This window comes from Euleptes europaea, chromosome 1 (assembly GCF_029931775.1).
Source record: "Euleptes europaea isolate rEulEur1 chromosome 1, rEulEur1.hap1, whole genome shotgun sequence".
NCBI classification, from domain to species: domain Eukaryota; kingdom Metazoa; phylum Chordata; class Lepidosauria; order Squamata; family Sphaerodactylidae; genus Euleptes; species Euleptes europaea.
The window spans coordinates 127,144,537-127,171,661 of record NC_079312.1 but is presented as its reverse complement, the minus strand read 5'-3'; the positions used below and the strand labels follow the sequence as shown (position 1 = coordinate 127,171,661).

Here is a 27,125-nt window from a genome sequence, read left to right as displayed (position 1 = left end):
TCAGGTTTCCAGGAAGTTGATAGGTAAGGCAGGAGGAAAGAGTAGGTGCCCCCCGTTCACTCTGGGCCAGATTTGTACATGGTGGAACGAGTTGGTCAGACTGAAGAAGCAGTCTGAGAGCCAAGGTTTTCTTGGGCCTAGGATGTCATCATTGGTTCCTGGTATCATATGATGAGGGCCAGTCAAGAGATCCTGTAAGGTCAGAATGGCATCTCAGTTGGTGTTTTGGGGCTGCACAGGCAATAAACCTTCCCTGACTTTACACAACAAATGGTGCTGTGGTGCTAGCTTTAAGGCACTTGGATCTGGCCAGTTCAAATCCTACCCTGGCCCCTTATACCATTACTGGTCATGGTCTTTTTCCGAATTCCCCTTGTGGCATTTGATAGTTCCATTCTGTAGATATGGGATGCTCTGAAATCTTTGGCCATCTTACTTTAACAAAGCACCTAATAAACCTGGGTACCTTGATGTTTGACTTAACTTTTTAAAAGTGTTGTCCTTCATGGTGTCTGATTCGGTTTCTTGAACAACATAAACATCTCCCTCACCATACACAATCCTTGTAATTTTCCATGTGTGAGTACTGGCTTTTCAAAAAGTAGAAAACTTTGTTGAACACAATAAAAATGACTGGATTATGTAGAGTGCTTAGTATTTGTTCACCTTGGGAACAAGAGTTTTTTGTTTGTTTTTTAAACTAGTGACACATAGTTAATTGCTTTTGTCTATTGATTTCATTGGAATTTACCTGTAACCAGCTTTCTGTGACTTGTGACCATTGACTTTGAGTCTCAGGGCGATTTCACACATCCTGAATAATGCACTTTCATTCCACTTTCAGTGCACTTTAACGATTGTTTGCAAGTGGATTTTGCTGTTTCACACAGTAAAATTCAGCTGCAAAGTGCATTGAAAGTTGATTGAAAGTGCATTATTCTGGATGTGCGAAAGCACCCTCAGTGTTTGATTGTGGTTTATAAACCATGTGGACCTCACTAATATTAAATAAATTGAAAGATACGCATCTTAGCTGGTTTGGATCATTCAGCTGCCAGAGAGTGGCAGCTGATCTTTGTGTCCCTCCCACACCGTTCTCCCTTTTATGAGCTGTGGTTGGGTTAAGTAGGACGGCTGTTAACATAGCTCACACATACCATATTTTAGACAGGAATTTTGTGTAGGTGTTTTTGTTTTTAAATGGCCAAGATGCACAGCTGTTCTTAATGAATAACTTGATATAGTAAATATTTCCAAATATGCCAGTACTGTGCTTAAAACTGATACCTCTCTAACAAATCAAATTTTATTCCCTCTTGCTGTAATTTAAGGATTGATTGGATGGCAAGAGCTGAATATAATTTGAGCTTTAAAAATTGTGTCCCAGAGTTGTATGAATGATCTGTTCCCTACTAATAGGTTGACATTGTTTAGCTGGTAAAGATTACTCCAAGGCATGCCAAAACTGTCATTTTGACAAACGTACATTTATTGAAACACTTTCCCCACTAATCTCTTTGCATTTTCAATTTCTTTTGTTTCCACAGAATTAATTTGTGTTTTTTAAGTGCTGGCTGATCTAAGCAAGGCATGCAAAATCCTGCCTTTCTGGTGGAGGAAAGATAGTGAACTGGTAATCAGTATTGTATTCAGAAAAGAAGCTCATGGATCTCTTTATGTGAGGAGGCGTGTGGAAGAATTAGCACCCAATCATTTATTAGAAAAAAGCCGACCAATTGCCTTTGATGTGTTGGCACAGAAAATACAAATGCATAGTTGGAATAAAATATGAGAACCTGAAATTACAAGGTTTTGTGTGTTCATGAATATACAAAGTCCACTGTGTGACTGTTGGTGAAGTTGGCATAGGAGTTATTAACATGTGCACATTTAATTAAGAGATGACATGGCATGTGATTCTATAAAGAAAAAATGAAAGAATATGGTGATTGTGGTGTATGCATGCACGCAATAAAAGTGAATTGAAAACATTAACACAGTCTGTACAGAATTGTTTCATAAATTTTATCCATATAGAAGCTTAGCCAAAAGGTGTTAAAGCATCTTGTCACCTGTATCTTAAGCGACTCAACAGTTCTTGTCACCTGTATCTTAAGCGACTCAACAATTCCAGGTTTCACAGGAAAACAAACTATCAATTTAGTCTTCTGTTGCCTTTGGAGGTAGTATTAAATCCAATCATTCTGTAGATTATTCAGTCCCATTCTTCTGCTTCATTACAGCCAGTAGCTTTCTTTTTGTGTCCAGGCAATCCTCTGGTTCCCAAGAGCCCTCTGCTTACCCAGAGTCTCCCTGCTGCCATGGCCCCACCTAGAGATTTTTGAGTAAAACTAAGAAGAAGAGTTGGTTTTTATATGCCGACATTCTCTACCACTTAAGGAAGATGCAAACCGGCTTACAATCACCTTCCCTTCCCCTCCCCACAACAGACGCCCTGTAAGGTAGGTGGGACTGAGAGAGTTCTGAGAGCTGTGACTAGCCCAAGGTCACCCAGCTGGCTTCATGTGTAGGAGTGGGGAAACCAACCCGGTTTGCCAGATTAGAGTCCACCGTTCATGTGGAGAAGTGGGAATCAAACCAATTCTCCAGATTAGAGTCCACCGCTCCTAACCACCGCTCTCAACCACTATACCACGCTGGCTCTCTAACACACTGGTAAAAAAGGGGGGGGGAAAAGGCATTTACAGTGTATAGTATTTAGCCAGTAACAGGCAGCTGCTGGGGTTCTTGACTAAAGATGTCAAGTCTGATTGAGAATGTCAGTGAAGGCTCAGCTGAGTCCCTAATGTCAGTTTCATGCCACCAGTAATATTTATACCAGCCACATAAATACAGGCATAACTCATTTTATTGTGCTTCACTTAATTGCGCCTCCAGATATTGTGTTTTTGAACAAGTCTATTGGCACGATTTTTCCAACAGCATGTGCTCACTTTGTGTCTCTGTGTCACATTTTGGTAATTCTCACAATATTTCAAACTATGTGCTATTGGACATAATGCTATTTCACAGTATAGCGCAAACATACCTTTTATATGCACTGGGAAATAAAAACCTGTGTGTGACTCACTTTATTGCGGAACTGAACCCGCAATATCTCGGGTATGCTTGTAATGCCAAATCAAAAAAACTATTTTGTATGGTCAGCTGGCATTGATAGCATTTGGTTGAGCCATTTTTTCTTGAGTTTGAAATTTCAGGATGTGCTCACTAACTGCCTGGTTTTTAGTTTGACAATGGATTGCATGTTTATGGTATCTCCGTATCTAGTCAGTTTAAACAAATGGCCATTGGATGAGCATATTCAGACTGTTGTTTTTTTTTAAATTAATGAATGAAGAACTAAGGTGAACTATTTTTGCTTTGTTCATTAGTTCGTCTTGTTCTCTTTTCTCCTTCTTTCAGATATGAGACTCTTGTTACAAGTGTAAAAATTCCAAATGTTCTTGTGGGCAACCTATTGTCCTTATTTTTATAGGCTGCCATAGCTTCGTCTAGTGAAATGATGAAATGTATGTTCTCTGTCATGAAACTATACTTCAGGAAATAAGCGCTCTTTACGCTATACTTGCCATGAAAATACTGAAGGTTTTTTGGCTGTTGGAGGGAGAACAGAGAGCTTTAGGCAGAGGTGGAGAAGCCAAGTTTGCATTTTTTATATAAGAGGATGAGAGATTTTTTTTGGGGGGGTGCCTTTGCCACCTTTACCATTGAGATGCCCCTGTCAATTTTATTTTCCCCATACTTTCCAGAGTTCCACTTTGAGACATCTGGCATGTTTTAATGAGCATTATAGACCCCAGCTGCTTCCATTTCCTAACAACCCATGTTCATGGTTAATCTTCTAGATCTTTGCCATCGGGGTGTAGCATGCCTTATTTGCTGCTTCCCATGAAATGTACAGCTTATTGGGACAGCTCAGCTGGCTATTAGTCTGTGACACTCAGGCAGCTGACTCTGCCTTCTAATGGAATGGATAAAAGGGTACAGAATTTTGGCCAAAATGCTGATTCTTCAGAATTATCAATGGTAAACCCAATCTCAGAAGGAGTGGCCAATGTTGGCATTTCTGCTAAACTGAGAGACTAGATCATCAAACACGAATGAGCAGACAGTTAGTCCTGTTTGGTTACAGAACACATACCAGCCAAACGCAGTCAGAAGTTCTTGATAATTTGTATACTGCTGACTTATATTTCTATTTTGCTGTAGCAAGGTAATTTAAAAGCACGGCTTGTCCAGCTCTCTGGATATTTCTGGTGAGTCTCTGTGGTAGAAGCAAGTTAGAATTTGGAATTTTAGCTTTTTGTCTTTGGGCTTAGGCAGTGTTTATATTTTATTGAGATGAATATGGAAATGTGGAACATGGTTTCTAACTGACATTGTAAGTATACGTTATGTTCATGTAACTGGTTTATCTAACGTTCCTGTCTCTCTGAACAAAAGCATTGCCGTGCTTCATTTTCTTCCAACCTCTAGAAGCTGTATTATTCCTTGACATTAATAATATTGATAAGACAATTACAGCAGTAGCGTAATACATTTTATAAGAACCAACCAAGGTCTCATAACATAGTGAGTACACACATTCAGATTCCCTCAAACTCTGCATCAAACTGGATGTTGAGAGAGGAAAAGACGTTTCGGGGCACCGAAGAGCCCCAAAGTTTGCAGTTATCTTAAAACGGAGACCAGAAGGTATCTCAAACTTAATTAAAGATCAGATTTCAAATGCCTCCGAGGCTCCTGGGATGAAGAAGCAGAAAGGGAAACTCTCCATCTGAAAAGGTTAGTCAGCAGTTCATCAGGACCCTTTGCAAGTCGATTGGTTTCTCTTTTTGGTAATCAAGATTTCCTGCCACTAGCTGGATGCTTGTTTCTGGTGGGAGCCAGTGTGGTGTAGTGGTTAAGAGCGGTGGTTTGGAGCAGTGGACTCTAATCTGGTGAACCGGATTGGTTTCCCCACTTCTCCGCATGAAGCCAGCTGGGTGACCTTGGGCTAGTCACAGCTCTCTTAGAGCTCTCTCAGCCTCACCTACCTCACAAGGCGTCTGTTGTGGGGAAGGGAAGGTGATTGTAAGCGGTTTGTATCTTAAGTGGTGGAGAATGTTGGCGTATAAAAACCAACTCTTCTTAAAACTTTATCTGCTCTATGTTTTTTTCCAAGATTGTATTCACCCATGAAGCTGCCTTACACCGACTCAAACAATTGGTGTATCATGGTCAGAGTGATCTTAGGCAGTGGTTTTCGTATCACCCACTGTCTGATTATTTTTTAAACCTAGAGTTGCCAGGGATTGAACCTGGGACCTTCTACATGCAAAGCAGATGCTCTGCCACTGAGCCACAGCTCCTCCTATTTTCTGACCGTGGTTAAGATCTTTCTTCCCGGTTGTTGATGTGTGAGTTCCCGAGTCTTCGATAGACCAATTTTGTGTGCTCTGCTGTTCATTGTTTTACCTAACAATGTATCTTGTCATGTATACAACGTTGTTAGGTAAGGCTTTATATATGCCTAGAATAATTTATCTGTCCTGTTCTTATGTCAATAAGGCTAGGCTGACCAGATGACTCTAAGGATCTTGAGGCCTTGACACTGATGTACTTTTGTATTCTTTTGGTTTCTGAAGCTAGGAATATAGTTATTCCTAAAAACGGATCTTGAACTTAGGTAATTTACGTAAAATGTACAGTTTGTGATTAACTGTAGCAATATTAGCAAGTAAAATGGTTAGAAATAAAAAAAATATCTATAAATTTCTGTTTGCTTTTGAATGCCTTTCCTCCAAAAAACCTAAGTTCTATTGCAGGTTAATTCTGACCAAGCTTTATTACTCCGCGTTATCACTCTACCGTTTTCATTAAGTTACTGGAAAATCTAGTACTCTAGATCCAGGTCAGCCCTAGATTAGTTCTGGTCATTCCTGGATGGTTTGCATGAGGCACCTTTAACGACTTGACTCGTTTATTAAAGTTTTGTTGGAGTTTGGTGTAAATTGTGATAGCCTTACTTCTGCCTCATTTCTAGATGACAGTGGAGTAATAACTTCCCTGGCGCTGTGACAGGGAATGTTACGCATTCATTCTGTCAAAAGCAGGATGGTTTTCTTTGTTCCTTTGGTTACAGCTGAAGGCTAGCGCTGAGACCAGGGTGGCTGACAACTTAGATTACGATCCCCCAAGCATCCTAGCAGCTGAAGCTCCATTAATTCAAATGGCACTTGTGCCAGCAGATTGCTTTTGGGATTTGGTTGCTTGGTGGGGTTTCATTTGAAAGATTAACATTTGCAGAAGCTAGAAGGGGAAAATAGAAATGGGGGGAACCAGATGGAAAGGTGAACTGGGTGCTTGTAAATCAAATCAAATCAAATGACCTTTATTGGCATATTCTCACAAATATAGCATAGATGATACACAAGCATTCTCATTCCATACATTTCCCATATAGATATGATTTAAGCTTTGATCCTAGACTTGACAACTTCCGTCAAAAATTCCACCACCGTTAATGTGACTTCAGGGATAGAGTCGTTCGGGTGCTTGTATCTTTATTAATTATTTAAAACAGAGGCATTTTTTTTGTCAGTTTTGCTCCATCTGCCAAATTTCTTCTTCTGCCTAAGTGTTAGACATGCCAGAGTTCTGTTCTCGCCTTAATTTGGTTAGCCCAAGAAGAAAGCTGTGAATATACAGAAATTCAGAGCACACAGGAAAATCCAAGCCAAGAAGGCAGTGGTTTGGAGCTCATTTCTTGTGAACAGTTTCTGTTTCTTGGTATGTTATTGGGGTGGTGGTGGTGGTGGCTGTTGTTTAAGCAGAGTTCAATCATATAAGATAGGGCAGCGTGGTGTAGTGGTTAAGAGTGGTGGTTTGGAGCGGTGGAGTCTGATCTGGAGAACCGGGTTTGATTCCCCTCTCCTCCACATGAGCGGCGGAGGCTAATCTGTTGAACTGGGTTTGGTTTTCCCACTCCTACGCACGAAGCCAGCTGGGTGACCTTGGGCTAGTCATACTCTCTCAACCCCACCTATTTCACAGGGTGTCTGCAGTGGGGAGAGGAATGGAAGGTGATTGTAAGCCGGTTTGAGTCTGCCTTAAGTAGTAGAGAAAGTCGGCATATAAAAATCAACTCTTCTTCCCCCTCTTCCCCCTCTTCCTCTTAACAGATCATCAGTACTGCTGTTAAAAGGGTGGGTTGTTGCTTGCAGAAGCTCTTCCACTCAGCATCTTGTTTCTGAAATGCTCTGCTGTGGTTGCTGTGGAAGGGAGGCACACAATTGGGAGACCAGCTTAAGAACTGCAGTTAAAAAGAAAAGCTATAGGGGCTTGAGCTTCCATTCATATATGCATACGTGCATTTAGAGACACTGACTGTAGTTCCTGCCACATCTCACCTCCAGTATAAAGCCAATTGGACCTCCTTCACTGACTGAATTTTTTGCAGGAGTATCAAATTATTAGGGCATTCCTGCGACGTTTAACTGAAATTTGTTCTGTATTGCAAGACAGCCTGATGCCAAGTTTTGAGACATTTTTAAGGCTGGCAACATGTAGCATGAAGTTTCTTTCATGGTAGCAACCAGTGTTCAGTGGTATACTTCTAAGGGTTTACTCTTCATGCAATATTGCATTCCTAGCTGTCACTGGAAATTACCCCCGTCTGATCTAACATTACATGACAAAGAGGGCTTCAATGTAACTTTTTAGTGGTACAAGACTCCTTTTTGTTTTTGCAGCAGCAGACTCATACAGCTATCCCACTTGAAAGTTTTATCCTTTATGCAACTAGGGTTGCAAAATGCACAGTATATTTACATTCACATGTGTTTGTGAATGTAAAATTTTCTGCAAACCCATAATTTCTCATTCTTTCTCTGCTGCACAGAAATCCAACCTTCTGGCTCCTCTGGTATGACTTCCAGCACCCTTTCCCAGTCAACTCCACAGTTCTTTTATTTCTGTCATGTGCCCTTCTGATCCTCTCTTCCTGCCCAGTTACTCTTGATTTTTTTCTATGCTATTAAAGGCCCAGTAGGCTGAGTTATTTCCAGCATTATCCATAAAAGAAATTAATTATTTTGTACTACATACATCGATGGTAACTCGTGCTTATTAGTATAAGAAGAAAGATGATATGCAAGCCATCAAATAGATTTACCTGGTCTGAAAGTAGCATGTGAGAGAAGAAACCTGGAAAAGGCCCTTTTTCCATCTGAACAGAGAAAGCCGGTCTATGGTTATGGGAGTCTGGAGAATCCTAGGGTGCTGCTTTGTTAGGGGACTCCTTTAGAGTACTTGGACTACATAAGAACATAACATAAGAACACAAGAAAGGCCCTGCTGGATCAGACCAAGGCCCATCAAGTCCAGCAATCTGTTCACACAGTGGCCAACCAGGTGCCTCTAGGAAGCCCCCAAACAAGACGACTGCAGCAGCACCATCCTGCCTGTGTTCCACAGCACCTAAGATAATAGGCATGCTCCTCTGATACTAGAGAACAGGCGTGCATCATGACTAGTATCCATTTTAACTAATAGCCATGAATACCCCTTTCCTCCATGAATATGTCCACTCCCCTCTTAAAGCTTCCAAGTTGGCAGCCATCACCACATCCTGGGGCAGGGAGTTCCACAATTTAACTATGCGTTGTGTGAAAAAATACTTCCTTTTATCTGTTTTGAATCTGTCACCCTCCAGCTTCAACAGATGACCACGCGTTCTAGTATTATGGGAGAGGGAGAAAAACCTCTCCCTGTCCACTCTCTCCAAACCATGCACAATTTTATAGACCTCTGTCATGTCTCCCCTAGCATTGACTTCCTATTGTCTCCTTATTTGCTTAACCTCTATATTCATAAATGGTTTGGCAAAAGGTACCAGGTATCTCCAGGGAATACTGGCCCCTTAAAGCTGCTTTGGAACTTTCTGCATCTTAAAGAATTGGGAAGGACAGTTCATTGGCTCTCTAACAGCTTTCATTCAAGCATTAGTATTGTGAAACATATCTGTTGCCACAGGCAGGGACTTGTTTGGTGGCAACGTGTTCAGTGACGGTTGGTTTCAGAAGGTGGTGCTGGGAGACCTGTGGATACCCACAAGCTTCCATCTTGTCCCTCATGCTCTTCAATGACTACATGAATCCTCTAGGTAAGGTTATTTTGGAGATTTGGACTGGGTGGTCACCAGTATGCAGATGACACTCCGCTCTATCTGTCACTTCCAGCAGATGCCAGGGAAGGTGTGGAGACCTTGAACCAATAATCTGAAACTTAATCTGGACAAGACAGTGGTGGTACTGGTGGCCTGAAAGACTGACCTGGGATTTGAGGTGTCTCCTGTTCTAGATGAGGTTGCACTCCTCCTAAAAGATCAGATTTGCTATTCGAGGAGGCTCCTGAACCTGGGTCACCTGTTGAATAAACAGATGCCAGTGGTGGCTGGGGTCACCTTGGATCATTGTTTGCTGGTGAGCTAGCTACAGGCTTTGCTGAGTAAGAAAGATCTTGACACTGTGGTACATGCCCTGGTAACATATAGGCTGGAATGCTGCGATGTGCTCTGTGTGATGGTGCCTTTGAAGAATGTCCAGAAATTACAGTTTGTACAGAATATTGCTTCAAGAGTGCTCTCTGGAGTGGGTTGTAGGGACCATAATCGCTCCAGTCTTGTTCCATTGGCACTAGATTTCAGTCTGCTTCCAGGTGCAATTCAGAATTCTGCTACTGAGACCTTTACAGCCGTATATGGCCCTGGGACATCCTCATCTTATGAACCACCTCTTGTCTGTAACCAGGCTACATATTATCTGGCCTTTTATTCTATCTGGCCAGCCCCTTTGGCCTACCACTAGTTGATGAGTCTGAAGCCCCCAGATCATTGGTTTTTAGCTAAAGAACAATGGAAATTGATAAATTGATCAGTTAATGGACAATCATGATCTCAACCTGTCATAAGTGACACATTTTGATTTCTCTGTCCCATATATGTGCTTGAGAAACCAATAGTGGGAAATGGCTTGAAAGGTTTCAGTTCCTTTGACTAATCTGAGACATTTAGTCAGCTTTAAAAGAATGTATATTTGATGGAGTATTTACATGATTATAACTGACCCAAAATATTCTTAATGGCATTAAATATGTTTATTTACACACTAGTCTTTAATTAGCCTGCTAAACACCCTCTATCCAATTATGATTTAAAAATATGATACCCTGATTTGATTGTAGGTTCTGCGTATTTAATGTTGGTTTGAATTCTAAGTTTTAACTGGCAATAGTAATAGTCTCACCGCCATGGAAAATCCAGCAGCTTTTGAATTTCCCTGGTGGGTTAACAGTTTATCAGGAATATTGTGTGTGTGTATATAAATAAAAGCTTAGTAGGAATAATACATATAGAATGCGTGTGCATACACACACATATATTTATTTATATCCCACCTTTTGACCCAAACAGGGCCACCAAGGCAGCTGACAATTAAAATAGAACATTATAAAACCCATCATAAAATCAATTAAAAGCCACAAATAAAATTTGGAGAAGCACCAACAATTAAAACACAGGGCAAGAAGGAGAGGTCATTAAGGGAATCTCAAACAACGCAAAAAGTCTTCACCTGCCAGCGGAAAATGATTGGAAGGGAACAGATGAGTATCCTGGGGGAGGGAGTTCCACAGTTTTAATTCCACAACTGGTAAGTCGCTCTCTTGGGTTGCTACCCACGTCAATACAGAAGGCAGGGCACCCAAAGCAGGGCCTCAGAAGATGATTGTAGTGGTTTGGGAGGTTTGGGAGAGAGCATGTGATCCTTAAGGTATGCTGGCTCCAAACCATATTGAGCTTGAAAGGTGAGCGCCAGCACCTTGAATTGGGTCTGGAAACAGTCTGAGAGCCAGTGAAGATAACAAAGTGTGGTTGTACATTAGTATGGACTGCAGCGTAGCCGGGTGAAGATGGCCGTCGAGCAGTTGTCCCTCGGCTCAGCCGCTCGCTACCTTGCCAGCAAGGAGGGCAATTAGCTTGGCTAAAAGTCTCAGAGTGCCATCTGCGCTCTCCCCATTAAATTGGGGTCTTGATATACCGAGCCCCGCCACACAGCGGGTTCGGCTGAAGATGGTAAGTGTCGGGTTCTCCCGAGCCGGCTGCTCTTCTCCCTAGCCTTTCCCCCCTCCCCCCTTCCTCTACAACCACAAAAGATTTAAACCAGTCATCCAAGGCTACAAACCGGCACACAGTGGGGTAGCAGTATTATGACAAGACTGAGCAGTGGTATTTGTTGAATTGTGTTATCACGGGTCTGCTTCTCCAGCACAATCTTTTAGTACATCATAACTTGGTGCCGATACATATAATTTCTTGCTTTTCTTTGAATCCACCTCATTTCACATGACCCCCTTTTGGATGTGATCAGGTTGCATACCACAGGGATAATTCTATATACCTAAAAACACGTGTCTCTTTTGTACAAGTTCAGCATGTGTCAGAAAGTTCCCGAGCACCCAACAATCTAAATCCTTCCTCCCAGCACCACCTTCTCATCCGTGTGTTGAGACCCTCTAATTTGTACCTGTCCTGCTGGCCCTGCGTGTGGTAGCAATTCTGAGAAATGCTACCTTTGCTACAGCAACCAGTTATACAATTTATTAAAAATTTGAAATAATTGGAGGGAGGCAACACTACCTGCCTTGGTTTTCTACCAGAAATGTTTGAGAAAACCGAAATATAGGCAGTGCTTATCGAGCCTAAACTTGCTTTACTTTAGCACCATGAAATACAAATTGTATAATTTTAGCTAGCACATAAGTCATATGCTTTTATATTTTTACAGAAAAGTATAAATGTCTTTGTTTAAATGAAGCAATTATAAACTTACCCAGTGTCACAGATGAAGATGCTGTGCTGTGTCACAAGGCACTTAACTGTATCTTGAGTTTTCCTAGTTGGAAAAATAGGAAAGAAGATTGTGTTGGTTGTGGTGGATGAGGGACTGCAGTGGGGAAGGAGGATAGGTCGAACTTTCCTCCCTCTCCCTCTTTCAGGAGTTTTTGGTCTGTGCATTTGGAGGGCACCGTTTCTGCTGGTTCCCCTTCACACAGTAGCCCCCTGTGACACACTGCAAACCGTTCTTGAGAATCTTGAAACCTTCAGGGGGAGGTTTTGGGAGACATGGGAGGGCAACGGGGGAGTCAGGAGAGATCCCGTCTGCAAACTCCACTCATAGCTGTCTCAGAACAAACAATTGTATCCTGGAAAATGATCACCCAACCCACGTTTTTTTCTTTGTGGCCTCTGCGCATCACACTGATGGGTTTTGCAAAGTAGTCAGAGACAAGGTGCGCTGAGAAGAATCAGCGAGTGTGCTGTATGACGTATGTGACACCAGTGTTATGGTGCAGCCTGCTTTGCAGACTCCTAGGTAGCATTCCTGTGCCAAATACCTGATATTCTGCATTATTGGAAGATACTTTTCCAGCATCCACTCCTATGGGTGACTAATGCACCAGACATTCTGTATTTCTAGGATCACTGAAGTTGAACCTTGGATCAAAGATACTCGCAGCTGTTTGAGCTGGCTGTATAACAATCCATTCTGAAAGGAAAAATTTCATGCGAGGCTTTTTTCAGTTATTCCGTTTTTAGACCAGGGAGGATAAATCCCCCCGCATCTTCCCATTTTGTCCCTGGGCCTGTACATGGTAGCAGCAACCAGATGGGAAGTAACCATATAATCTGCACTTCTCACATAGGTCTTGTGTACAGATGTCACCTGGTGCCAGTGCAGAACCAATCATACTACTCTGGTAATTACAGTTCAGCCCTATGTCTCAGAAGAAGAGTTGGTTTTTATATGCCGCCTTTCTCTACCACTTAAGGAAGAATCGAACCGTCTTACAATTACCTTCCCCTCCCCACAACAGACACCCTGTGAGGTAGGTGGGGCTGAGAAAGTATGACTAGCCCAAGGTCACCCAGCTGGCTTGATGTGTAGGAGTGGGGAAACAAATCCAGTTCACTAGATTAGCCTCTGCCGCTCATGTGGAGGAGTGGGGAATCAAACCCGATTCTCCAGATCAGAGTCCACTGCTCCAAACCACTGTTCTTAACCACTACACCACGCTGCCTCTCTTAGCTGTTAAGACTACTGCTCTCTTTGCTGTTCCTATATTTGGGCCAAGTAAAAATGTTTTGATCATTTTCCAGAAACAAGGCTCCATAAAAATACAGTCCACACAGTAAGTGGAAGTATGCATTACTCTTGGTAAAACTGCTTGTCTGGCGAGGGGCAAGAGGGGAGAGGCCTTGATATGTGTGACTTGCTTTGGTAGTATAGAATGATTTGATAGAGCGAAGAGCCCTCATTTGAACAATGGTTTGTGTATTGATTTTTCTGGCAACATTCGAGGACTGATGTAAATTGGTGAGAATCTCAATTTCGTTGGCTTAGATCCTCAGAACAGTCAGTGCATTTGGTGTTTCCTGCTCCCCCCCCTTAGTTGGGGGAATGGTATGTGGTGCTGGGAGGGACAATTGATACCTTCTTTAATGTTAGTATACACAGGATGCTTTGGATAACAGGTTGGGTGGTTTTTTTAAGGAATCAAAATCTGTTTCCTGGACTCCATGGTAATGGAGCATGATGTGTAGACCAACAATAGCAGAGGTATCTGCTGTTCTCCTATGTTATGTTCCTCTCCCCAGGATAACACTCATACCCATCTCTAGCCATCTGTCACCGCAATGTCTTGGTAAACATTGTAATCAAAATTCTGTCCAAGCAGAATGAAGAATCAGGATTGACCAGTTTAATACAACATAAAGCAGATTTTTGATTTTCTTGTCTAGGGCAAGTAGCAGCTCTTCTTGGGTGAGGAATTAATACAGAAGTAGAGGTTGGGAAGAGACTGGCCAGCCATCCCTGCTGTATTATTCAGAATGCCAACAAACACCTAAGCACTTATTTGAATAAAATCTTTTGAATGCAGATTCGGAGTGAGAGAGTGGTGCCAAGGAAGAATGGCTCTGAATCTCCCTTGTGAGCTCTGTCGGAAAGTCCCGTTTTTCTTTCTTTCCGCAGGTACCTGAAGGAATTCCGCACAGAACAGTGCCCCCTTTTTGTGCAACACAAGTGTACTCAGCACAGGCCCTACACATGCTTCCACTGGCACTTTGTCAACCAGCGTCGCCGCCGGTCGATCCGCCGTCGGGATGGCACCTTTAACTACAGTCCTGACATTTACTGCACCAAATACGACGAGACCACTGGGATCTGTCCAGAAGGAGATGAGTAAGTTACTCGAGGCTGCATCTTACTTGACCAGATGGAGATTCCAACCTGCACTTACAGAGAGGAGAAAGTTCAACAAAGCAGCTTTTAGAAATCTTGCAGAAGAACCTGTGAAGAAATATGGAACTTGAACAAAATATTAATTACAGTTGCATCACACCTGTATATATATTTTTTGCCCGAAATTGAAGGCTGTAATTCAAAGTTTTGTGCTCTGGAATGATCCTAGAGAAATTAGTCAGGGTTATTTTAAAATTTATGGCTTGGGGATTGGATCCTCGTTATATCCTTATTTTACAAATGGAATTATTTTCAGAAGGAAAAAAGTGCTGGATTTTACCACCCTGAGGACGATATTCATCTAAAAAGAATTACTTATTGGGAAGCATGTTTCAGCTTGTGAGTTTCTACGAGCTCTTTTTTTTCCCCCTCCCCCTCCCCCTTTAGGTGTCCATTCCTGCATAGAACTACTGGCGACACAGAGCGGAGATATCACCTGCGCTACTACAAAACTGGAATCTGCATTCACGAGACTGACTCAAAAGGAAACTGTACCAAGAATGGCCTCCACTGTGCTTTTGCTCACGGGCCCCACGACCTCCGCTCTCCAGTTTACGATATCAGGTTAGTAGAGCTCCTTGTCTGTGGAAAGTGGGCTCCACGTGCCTGGATAGGAAGGGTAAGAGTAGAAAACGCTGCTGCCTACACCGCGCTTTAGCGCATTTCTTATGCGCCGCCCCATCAGAGCAAAGCAGTTTGTTCAACGTTATTTTTTTACAACTGATTCTTATGGCTTTTTGCACACCACGAGGTGCACTTTGGCAGATATCTTGGGGCAGAGAGCCATGTGGAGGTCGTTATTGTAAACAACCTCAACACAAGCCCACTTGTCTCCTCATCAGACTCTGGACAAAGGCCCCAACATGGTGCTTGTCAGGCTAGGAGGACATTAAACCTATATTTCTGCCCCAAGTGACTGTCAAAAACTACCTTTTTAGTTTTTAAAAAAGTGGTTGTGTATCTTGATTCTTGATTTCCTTAGACTAGATTTACATAAGTGACTTGAACAGCCTGAAGTCTCTGTATATTATGGCCAAACTAAACATTTGGTGGCACACACAGGTTAGGGAACTCTTTATTTAACATCTGGAAAGTGAAAGGAGAGGGCATGATTTGCAGGAGAGATTCTGTGGGAGGAGAAAGGGTACTTAAGAAATCCTCTCCTCTTTTTCCCCTGAAACACCCTCTTCCCCACCATTGTTTTTTCCCCACAACACAGTAAGCGCATATCTGAGACCTCGGACTGGGGAAAAGAGGTGGGCAAGGGAAGGGTTAAGGGCCTCCTGATCTCTCTTCCAGCCAGTTTGCAGCCATTTATTGCCAGGCCTTTTTTGTCTGCCACATCCATCTAACTTTCGTCAGCCAGCTTGAAATTGATATAAGCACTTTGATTTATAAATTACATAAATAAATTTAGAGGGCTGTGCATAAAGAAAGCATGGCATTAGAATGGTGAAATCCTTTCCAATAGTTTTATTACAACTAAGAAGATTTGGGTTGAAATTTAGAAACTGAGTTAAATATCCTGCTGGTTCTCTGTATGTTTATGGTGAAGACCAATATATATTTATGAAACAGGAACTTTTGACACCTTTGAACATTCGTTACATTTCTTTTGGGACGTGAGAGGAAGCCTACATGCTCTGATAACTCTATAGAGGCAGATCACGATGGGGAGCCGTGTTAGTCTGTCAACAGCACTAGAAAAGAGCAAGAGTCCAGAAGCACCTTAAAGACGAACAAAATTTCTGGCAGGGTATGAGCTTTCCTGAGCCACAGAGGCACAATGATTGACTTCTGATCTCACATTCCTTTTATAATGCCCCTTTACTGAACATTAGTGTAGATGCATAGGCTGGATAGGAAATCTATTGCTCAGCAGGTCTGAGAATAACTTGATAGGGTGGACAGTATGTGTCTTATGGTGGGATGGGTTTTAACTCTAGGGTAATGGAAGTGCCAGGTGCTCACACGGGTCTGGAATCTCTTGAAATCGGCACCGCAAAAAAGTATGAGAATGCCCTGTACTGTGACAGTTTCTTTTCCAGTGGAAAAAACCATCTCTTTCTCTGAATCTTCTCTGTCTACCTGTTGTCCATTTAACTCTGTTCCCTAAGGGAGCTTCAGGCCATGGAAGCTTTGCAGAATGGTCAGACCACATCGGAGGGTGGCATAGAGGGTCAGTCTGCAGTTGCCGCTAGCCATGCTATGATAGAGAAAATACTTAGTGAAGAGCCAAGATGGCAAGGTGAGTCCCTTCGGGGGGTGTCCAGCGGTCTTGGGCTGCTCCCTCCTCCTCTCACGTGTCTTCGTGTAGGAAGCGGTACATTTGTCATCTCAAACTAACCAGTCATGCCTGTCTTCACAGACACGACATATGTTTTGGGAAACTACAAAACAGAACAGTGTAAAAAGCCCCCACGTCTCTGTCGTCAAGGTTACGCCTGCCCTTACTACCATAATAGCAAAGATAGAAGAAGAAGCCCTAGGAAACACAAATACAGGTACTGTGCCTCAAAACCTGGAGGGAGAACTGACACGGCTATCCTTCTGGATAGTACTTTTACTATAACTTCAAAGTGATATGGATAAATGAGCCTTGGTGGGAGATTGGTCTGAAGACTAGGTGATTAGCATGTTACTGTGAAGAATCCTGCCATGCTGCGTGGTGTTAGGCCTGAAGAGAATCCGACCCATCCGATCCTGTCGTACAACGACTTCCATTGTTAAAAGTAATGAAATCGTTCTTGTGGCAAAATCAGTTAGCGTGACCCTTTACAAGTTCCAGTCAATCCCGAAAGTCCAGCTAAAAGCAGTGACCGTTCTTCAGAGTCAGCCTGAGTATTAATTCAAAAATTGCTATTGAGGCTGATAACAGTCCATTCCTCACAACCGTAATAGCTCGGTTTTCAAATACTGAGTCACTTTGTACTGAAGGTGCTCCCGCAGGACGATTGCACCGCATACCAGAACATAACTGTTTCAGAAAAAAAGGCTGAGCTTAAATGGTGCCTCTCTGAAGATGGTAGGTTTTCAAGAAAAACCCCTTGTTTTAATCGAAGGAATGCGCTGATTATCCGTCATTTGTCCCCTTGATATCTGTTCGTGCTGGCACGTGCTCTCTTCTTTGGAGGGTCTAGACAAGACCTGCTCTGTTCCAGGGAAATGGTTCAGATCCCCTTCTCCAAGTACTTGCGTTTTAGTGCTCCACTCTAATAGATCTGCATACCTGAAATCTTCCAGCTTCTGCCTGAGTTCACTTTAGGCAAAAAAATAATCTGTACTGGGCCATGGATGATGAAAGAAAACCTTTCCTTTTCTTGAGGAACGTTGTAGAGCAAACAGTAAATTAAATGCTGAACGAAGCTGCAAGTTTATCAACAAGACGTAGATCTGGGTTTCTGCTTGGGGCAATGTGATAGTTTATCCAAGTGCTGAAATTGCATTTCTCATTGTGTTGCATTTTTTTTTTAAAAAAAATTATGCAGGTCCTCTCCATGTCCTAGTGTAAAACATGGCGACGAGTGGGGAGACCCTAGTAAATGTGACAACGGAGATACGTGCCAGTACTGCCACACCCGCACAGAGCAGCAATTTCATCCAGAGGTACCGTAAGAAGTTCTTTCTGTCAAAAAATATAGCTAGGTAAATGGAGGGATTCTAGGGTTTTATGGGTGCTGACAAAGTGTCAGGAGATGTATTGTTAAACATATTTGAAAGGTCTGAGGATCCTGGGCTACCAAATAAAAACCATCTCTTCTTCTAATATATATCTGTGTATTCAATATCATCATGCCACAATCCACATTTTTGTTTTGCTTTTCAGATCTACAAATCAACAAAATGCAATGACATGCAACAGTCCGGCAGCTGTCCCAGAGGCCCATTCTGTGCCTTTGCACATGTAGAACGTATGTGGGTTTTTGTTATCTAGCAGTAAAGTGTCAGTATCAGGCAGGAGCAAAGCATGACCAAGAGTTCAGATTAGGATTTCATTTGCTTAAACAAGCCAAGGGGGGGAAAAAACACAAGAAAACAAATAATAAAAACAACAAGGCACTAGAGCAAATATCCATTAGCAAACTTTGAAATGAATTTTCTTTTACATATAATATCATGGTACACCAGGAGGGGGGGACTCTTTAGCAGCCAGGTGTTACAGTTATATTTCCTCAAAGCAGAGGAGACATCAAGTGGTTACTCAAGGAACTGTCCTGTTTATGGCTTGTGGGTAATTTGTAATGTGACACCTTAAGGCTGTGGACATGTGATCACTTCTGTGGAGCAAAAGGAAGAACTTCTCTATAGTGGCATTTCCCCTAATTCTGTTTCCGTGAGGCAGAAAAGTTCTGAAAGGGAGAGAATCAGGGAATGGTCTTTAAAAAGAGGGCTTTCTAGGAAAGCAAATATTCTTGAAATGTCAGGGCATTATTGTGGTGAAGTAGGTAACCTTTGCATATTTTTTCATTTTAGATGGTTATATGAATAATTATATAATTAGGCAGATAAGTATACAGGTAGAGTATCCCTTATCCGGACATCCCGTATCAAGACTGATCCGAAAACCGTACCCTTTGAGCCGGCATGCAGGCAGATCCATGCTGCCTGGTTTCAGTGTTTCTTCTCACCTAAAAAAATAAAATATAATGTATAATGCATCATAGGTGGAGACTAAAAGCCTGCCATTGTTTGTTTGTTGTTGCTCTTGTTTAACAACTGATATAGGTATTCTGATGAGATACAGTGAGGGGGGAAAAGTATTTGATCCCCTGCTAAATTTGCCCGTTTGCCCTCTGACGAAGAAATGACCAGTCCATAATTTTAATGGTAGGTTTATTGTAGCTGTGAGAGAAAGAATAACAACAGGAAAACCCCCAGAAACCCAGAAGACAGAGATTGATGTGCATTATAATGAGTGAAATAAGTATTGATCCCCTATCACCAGCCAGATTAGGGTTAGGGTTCTGCTGTCGACAGAAGCAATCAATCCATCAGATTCCAAACTAGCCACCATGACCAAGACCAAAGAGCTGTCCAAGGATGTCAGAGACAAGATTGTAGACCTGCACAAGGCTGGACTGGGCTACAAGACTATTGCCAAGCAGCTTGGTGAGAAGGTGACAACCCTAACCCTAACTGTCAACCTCCCTCCGTCTGGGGCTCCATGCAAGATCTCATCTCGTGGAGTTGCAATGATCATGAGAACGGTGATGAAGCAGCCCAGAACTACACGGGGGGAACTTGTCAATGATCTCAGGGCAGCTGGGACCATAGTCACCATGAAACAGTTGGTAACACACTACCCTGTGAAGGACTGAGATCTTGCAGCACCCGCAAGGTCCCCTTGCTCAAGACAGCACATGTACAGGCCCGTGCAGTTTGCCAATGCACATCTGAATGACCCACAGGAGAACTGGGTGAGAGTGTTGTGGTCAGATGAGACCAAAATCGAGCTCTTTGGCATCAACTCTACTCGCCGTGTTTGGAGGAGGAGGAATGCTGCCTACAACCCCAAGAACACCATCCCCACCATCAAACATGGAGGGGGACATATTATGCTTTGGGGGTGTTTTTCTGCTAAGGGGACAGGACACCTTCACCGCATCGAAGGGGATGATTGACGGGACCATGTATCGTCAAATCTTGGGTGAGCACCTCCTTCCCTCAGCCAGGGCATTGAAAATGGGTTGAGGATGGGTATTCCAGCATGACAATGACCCAAAACACACGGCCAAGGCAACAAAGGAGTGGCTCAAGAAGAAGCACATTAAGGTCCTGGAGTGGCCTAGCCAGTCTCCAGATCTTAATCCCATCGAAAATCTGTGGAGGGAGCTGAAGGTTCGAGTAGCTACACATCAGCCTCGAAATCTTACTGACTTGCAGAGGATCTGCAAAGAGGAGTGGGACAAAATACCTCCTGAGTTGTGTGCAAACCTGGTGGCCACCTATAAGAAACGTCTGACCTCTGTAATTGCCAACAAGGGTTTTGCCACCAAGTACTAAGTCATCTTTTGCAAAGGGATCAAATACTTATTTCACTCATTATAATGCACATCAATCTCTGACTTTTGTCTTATGGGTTTCTGGGGGTATTCCTGTTGTTATTCTGTCTCTCACAGCTACAATAGACCTACCATTAAAATTATGGACTGGTCATTTCTTCATCAGAGGGCAAACGGGCAAATTCAGCAGGGGATCAAATACTTTTTTCACTCACTGTAGTTACACCTTTGCTTTCTGATGGCTCAGAGTACACACAATTATTAGAAATATTGTTTAAAATTTCATTCAGGCTATGTGTATAAAGTGTATATAATCCAAACCAAAAAGGTTGAGCTAAAAAACACTAAAATGTAAAAGGTAGAGTTTCCCTGTGCAAGCACAGGGTCATTCCTGACCCATGGGGCGACGTCACATCCCGACGTTTACGAGGCAGACTTTTTTTATGGGGTGGATTGCCAGTGCCTTCCCCAGTCATCTTCCCTTTACCCCCAGCAAGCTGGGGACTCATTTTACCAACCTCAGAAGGATGGAAGGCTGAGTCAACCTTGAGCCGGCTACCTGAAACCAACTTCTGTCAGGATCGAACTCAGGTCGTGAGCAGAGCTTTTGGCTGCAGTACTGCAGCTTAACACTCTGCGCCACAGGGCTCCTAAAAATATTATATATGTGTGTGTGTATATGTATATGTATTACAAATATATAAATTTTAATATGGTGCACAGTAAAGTTAAAAACATAAGGCCTATATCATAGGCGAGTCATTCACAATCAGTAAATACATGAAACTCGTACACAGTTGATGTGAAACCGTACAGTGACCAAAGTAGGACCAAATAAGATCCCCTTTTGTTATTGTTAAAGTGTATATAAAACATAAATGAATTTGGGTCCCATCCCCTAGATATCTCATTATGTATATGCAAAAATGCCAAAATATTTCAGTCTGCAGAAAGATCCAAAAAACGGACCACTTCTGGTCCCAAGCAATCCAGATAGGGGATACTCTACCTGTACTATTCTTTTACAGAATAGTAAAATATTATAATACAGAGCTATTCCAGGTGTATGTGTGTTGGGAGAGAGGGGCTCTTCCTCATGGGATTATCCCGTCGGCTCTCATAATGGTCAGACTGGCATATACACATGTCTTGTGGAAGGGCCATAGTTCAGAAAAGCACGTTTTTCTCCACATAAGGAACATGGTTTACAAATCTTCCCTCGATTATAACTTAAACTGGGTTACTTGCAAGTAAGTGCCACTAAAATGACTTGGTTTCTGACCAAGTGCACATTGGATTGGGGTCAGTCTTCAGCCAGCTATTTCCAAATGTACAAGTATTTATTAATGGAAACGCATATTCACTAGGACTGTATGAATGGTTACAGTTGCTATTCTTTAAAAAACATTGTTGGAAAAAATTGTGAGGCTTTCTAGTTGACAAATTAGGAATTGCTTATATTTTTTATGGTGGCTTTTTGTTATTTCTGTACTAGTTTGAAGATTTCTTCAAACGGAAGATTTGTGACACAGAGCTGCATGGATCTGTGCAACTTCTAACCTTACTAGCACCACAGGATTCATTTTCACTTGTCTGCATACATTTTGGATTTTGTCCTTTGTTTCTTGCAGAACCACCACTTAGTGAAGAGTTACAGTCAACTTCAGCTGTTTCCAGCCCAACGCAAACAGGCCCTGTAATGTACATGCCCTCGGCAGCGGGCGATTCTGTTCCGGTCAGCCCTTCCAGCCCACAAGCCCCGGACCTTAGCAATGTATGTAGCAACACTGGACATCTCTTGTCCTCTGCACTTTGTAGATGTACAGTGTAAATCTCTCAAATATCAGTACCTTCTAGAACCTTCTGTCTCAGAAGCATCAAATGATGGCAACTTAGCATTTTTCCATAAGTGGTTTTGTTTTCAGATGGAAAGCAGGTTTCCATCTGTGAAATGAGGTTCTGAGGGGACATGGATTTAAAACACTGAAATCAACTGCAACTTTAAAAGTTGATTAGGCAAACTGCTGTTTTAAATTGACTTGAAGTCACTTCCAAGCTGCCATATGGAGAAGCCTAGGGCTTTTCTCTGAAAATTTAAAACTGATGTAATGCTTCCTGCTTATAATCTATCCCACTTGGGAAGTATCCTTTGGTCCTCTGAAAATTATTGTCTTGTGAACACCTCTTCAGGTTCTTAAGTAACTTGATCCTTCCCGCCCCCCGAAAATATGCCATTTAAGCAACAACTGTTCCCTGTGGCCTTTGAGCCCTGTTACTGGTTTTTGTTTAATCTGAAATACTTCCTTTTGAATAATGACAACAACTCCTAAATAAAAGGTTAGCATTGCAGCCCCAGAGTTTGTGTGAATATGAGTTGTTGTTTTTTTTAAATCTAGCATAGTTGCCATCCATTAAGCTACAAGTCAGGTGTGTTTATTCATTGACAGAGTCGTGTATATTTCTAGAGAACTACCTCAGACTGCAGTTAGTTCATCTGCTGTTGTGTACTTCTAAGCTCAAGCTTTCTTTTTTGGTAACCCAGCCAGTGGGATATGTGCACAATCCCTCATCCTCCCCAAATCTACATGTTTCTGGCATACTGAAGGACAAGTTGGGTGTGTAATCATTCTGATTGACTATGTACGTAACAAGCAAGCAGAGTGAAACAATCATGACTTTCACTCATAATTGATTCTGGAAAGCCAAATGCTTCCTTGAAGTAAATAACCAACTCATGTAGTCTGTTTGTGGTTTTCTTTGCACTTGTAGGTATGGAATAAACCAGGAACTCTGCCAACTAGCCCCACGTCCACTACAGTAAGTATCTGCTGTAACTGCAGGGAACAGCAAGGGATGTGTAGCCTGCATGGAGAGAATTAAAGACTTCATTGTAGGGTTCTTTCAGCAGCCACTGTGAATTTAAGTCTCATCTTTGTCACACTTCAAGCTATTGTAACACTAACTAGCTCCGGCAATGTGTTCAACAAAACATCAGTGGAACACTGATTTTCCTGCAATCCTCTCTGGCTTGCAGTCTCTTCTGACTTCTGGGAAACATTGCTTCAGCCTCCGTAGGACCCACTGTGGTGGAACATCCAAGTGGGTGAAGAGACTACAGTGAGGAGGGGTGTGGGGCAAAATAGTCCTTCATGCTCTCTCTGCAGTACCCTAACCCATGACGCAGTTCCTTCTGCGTGGGCCCGGTGACCCCAGAAATGATCTTTCCCAGCAGTTGAAAGGGACTATAAGAGTGGAGGACAATCCAATGTAAACCACATGCTTTTTGCTGACCCTTCATTGGATTCAAGCTGATATATTAATGGCACAGTTCTGTACATGCATAGTATGGGTGCTGGGCACAGAACTTCCTGAGAATCTCTCCTTTTCACTGTTCTCAACGTTTCTGTTTCCTGTTGCAAATATGTGCATAATAATATTGTAACTTATTCTAAACACACCTTTCTTGACTAGTACAGAAAGTGGCTGCTTAAGCATGTTACTCGGTTGAAGCTCTTGTCCTTGTTTGCACATATTCTTAATATTCCCCCAGTAGCAATTCGGAGTATGCCATAAAAGAGGCCTCATGACTTCCAGTAACCTGGACCTCCCACTCCTAGTTGTGTACATAAGGAGAAAAGTTTCATTTGTACCATGGTAGCAAGTGTGTCCTACAATATAGTTCTTGTGGTAGGCTGGATGGGGGAACCTGTTTTAGAAATTGTCAGCCCACGCAAGATTATGTGATCAGACCTGGATATGAACAGTATAAGTGAAGCAAATGAGGCTCCAAGTTAATTTGGATGCAAAGTTTGGAATTTGGAATGGGCATAGGTTTGATTGAGGAGGAATTAAACATGCGACACAGTAGGAGCTGTAGAGGTGTAGAATCGAGAGTACAAATAATAGATATTGTGTAAAAAGGATAGCGAGTAAAGATGTTTTACACCGTGACTGCTGTAAGCGTCTCCCAAGCCCTGCCAAGTGCCAGAAACTGGTCACTTATTTTGGATATATTTTTTCCAGCCATGAGCATTATGAACAATTTTTTAAATTTAAAGCAGAGATTTTCAGGATTCTGAAGGAGCTACTAGGTTTGCGTTAGAAATCTATCTTCTGCATTTGGGGAAGGACAGTGATGAGCCAGCGGAAACATAAATGGGCTTAGTGCAGCTTAGCTTGTGCGAGATCTCGTGCAACACCGAGCTCTTTCCACCCTATCAATTACAGTGCCCAGAAATTGGTTGCCTAAGATCTTGCGCCAGTGGAAATGCAAGTGGGGTGACAACATAAGCTGGACTTGTTGTGGTCTTTTCCTTGTATTTTTGCTTGCGCAAGAACTCTAGTGCAAGTGGAAATTTTGCACCAGATACAACCTACTGTTTTCTGACACCTGCCTAGGGAGCACGTGGAGAGTGTTAATCAAGCTTGGCAGCTTAGTGATAGCAACGTGAGTGTACACTTGGGTCACTTTTCTCTCTGGTATCAAGAAATGGCTGTGCTAAAACTGCCTCTGCCTTTCTGAGGTGAGGGCCTGAAGCAAAAACTGTTTCTCATGTTTGCAACTGATACTCTGGGCTGCAGAGAACCCTTTCACTAATGGAGCACATTCACAGAAGGAGTCTTGGCTACTTTACCCTTCCTATTGCAGCCTTGCTGCGCCTCTTGAAAAGCCATTCTTGATGGTGGGGGGGGGAATCCTTAAGAACAACATGATCTGTATTGCAGAGGACTGCAGCAACACGGTTAATTGGCAGAAATTCAAATTCCGTTCCAGAGTTCAACATATTCTCCAATCACAGCACTTACTCTGCTCATCCCAGAGGGCATAAAAGATTTCCTCTGATTCCGTCTTCTTACATTGGGTACCTGTGGGTGAGGTAGCAGGAAGGTAGCAAAAATCCATTCCATGCAGTCATTCTATTTTGCAGAACAGTTGGATCCAGCCTGATGCTAACATCTGTTCTTTTCAGGGTTTCTAGTAGAAAAACAGACAATGTTAGCATCTTGGAGATCAGTAAATGCAGACTGTTTTAGTTCTCATGGTGTGACATGTGTTGTTTTTCCTTGTGTTAGATCCTCTGTAGAAATAGCAGTCTTGGAAGCCCATCTAATATATGTGGGTCCCCTCCTGGTGCCATTGGAAAACCCCATAGCTTGGAAAGCATTGGCTTTCCCACAGATTCAGTAACTGCAGCCAGCAGCTACAAGAAAGCACCCGGGTTTGAACGGGAAGACCTGGTTGGAGCAGAATACCTAAAGAGTTTCAAATGCCAGGTAGGTAGGGAATGCTGGAGAGATGAAACAAAGTACTGTGAGTTTCATACTAATTTGGCAGTGCCACTGTGATATGTAAACAACTCTTCATGGACATTCCACATATAATGAAACTGGCCCTAGACTAGCAAAATGCAGAAACTCCTGGTACTGGGATGTGTATAAACAGTCAACCCAGAACAAAAATTGGAAAACAAACAGGATATTTATTAAATATCAAAAAAATTAGCCACCTTTTGACACACATTTGGGCCAATTTAGAGATGCTTGTGCTAAAGTAACCAAGATTGGGACTCTTCCTGGGAAGTAGTTAGACAAATGGCCCGTGATATTTTTAACATCAAAGTGTATTAACCTTTATAGGATATTCCCAAAAAAGACCCTGAATATACTGAGATTCCATTGTTTTCTGTACAAACATTAGCTTATATCAGTTTCTATATAAGCAAGACCACTTTAAAAATAATTTCTGAGTAAACTCTGCCTTTGATACTGGCAATCCGCTAAATTACTTGAGCTGCCGCCGTTTGTATAATCCTGCCCACTGACTGAGATCTTCTAAAGAGGCCCTTCTCTGGGTGCCTCACCCAAAAAATCCCTTGGCATCGTACTTGTAGACATTCACCCAGTGCTGTCTCTTTCAGGTGTTTAGGTATCAGGTGAAGACCGTGGTGTTTTCCTTCTGCTTTTCCATTTGATTAGAAGTGCTCCATCAGAAGAAGAAGGTGTCCTTAATATTAGGTTATGCCTCCTCCTTGCTCCAGGGGCAGGGGTTATTGAAATTAATTTTGCAAGGCTTCTGATGTCACTTGGAGGCGGACCCCAAACCATGCCCAACCCACTGCGTGGCCGAACAAGCTTCCGCAGCTCGCTCGCTTAACATAAAATAAAGAGCAAGAAAACCGCAAATGCAGGAACATAAGAGGTCAGCCACTTCCTCCTGCCTAATGCCAACAATGGTGATAAAGAAATCTACTCAACAAGAGTACCTGGCCACGCCAGGAGCTGAGCTGCAGCTGGAGCCCAGCTCCACCGCTCATCCCGTTTCAGAGCAGTCTCAAGTCTCTGCAGCTGCTCCTCTCTCCCCCAAACTTCAAAGCGAGTCTCTGTCCAATCCTTTTCCTCAACATGGCTTCCCTTTGTGGGGCCTCCATACTGTGCTCAGAATTCTTCACAAGCCTCCTGTTGAGCATCTGAAATCCTCTCCTTTGAGAATTCTGGCCTTCAAAATATTGTCGAAGGCTTTCACGGTCAGAGTTCATTGGTTCTCGTAGGTTATCCGGGCTGTGTAACCGTGGTCTTGGTATTTTCTTTCCTGACGTTTCGCCAGCAGCTGTGGCCGGCATCTTCAGAGGAGTAACACTGAAGGACACCGTCCTTCAGTGTTACTCCTCTGAAGATGCCGGCCACAGCTGCTGGCGAAACGTCAGGATAGAAAATACCAAGACCACAGTTACACAGTCTGGCCTTCAAGTTAGCTTTT

General features: G+C 42.6%; 1 protein-coding gene across 3 annotated transcripts in view; it reads left to right on the top strand.

The window, feature by feature from the left end:
• Positions 1-27,125, top strand: part of UNK (unk zinc finger) — a 65,235-nt gene that overhangs the window by 21,332 nt on the left and 16,778 nt on the right. For 2 of the 3 annotated variants that reach the window (XM_056866637.1, XM_056866636.1), the window contains exons 2-10: positions 14,097-14,306; positions 14,754-14,930; positions 16,484-16,614; positions 16,735-16,870; positions 17,855-17,972; positions 18,193-18,277; positions 22,000-22,142; positions 23,138-23,185; positions 25,442-25,642. In XM_056866637.1, coding sequence (XP_056722615.1) covers positions 14,097-14,306; positions 14,754-14,930; positions 16,484-16,614; positions 16,735-16,870; positions 17,855-17,972; positions 18,193-18,277; positions 22,000-22,142; positions 23,138-23,185; positions 25,442-25,642 — 1,249 coding nt within the window. The remainder of the gene's footprint in view (positions 1-14,096; positions 14,307-14,753; positions 14,931-16,483; positions 16,615-16,734; positions 16,871-17,854; positions 17,973-18,192; positions 18,278-21,999; positions 22,143-23,137; positions 23,186-25,441; positions 25,643-27,125) is intronic. The other variant, XM_056866638.1, reaches the window with a different exon arrangement.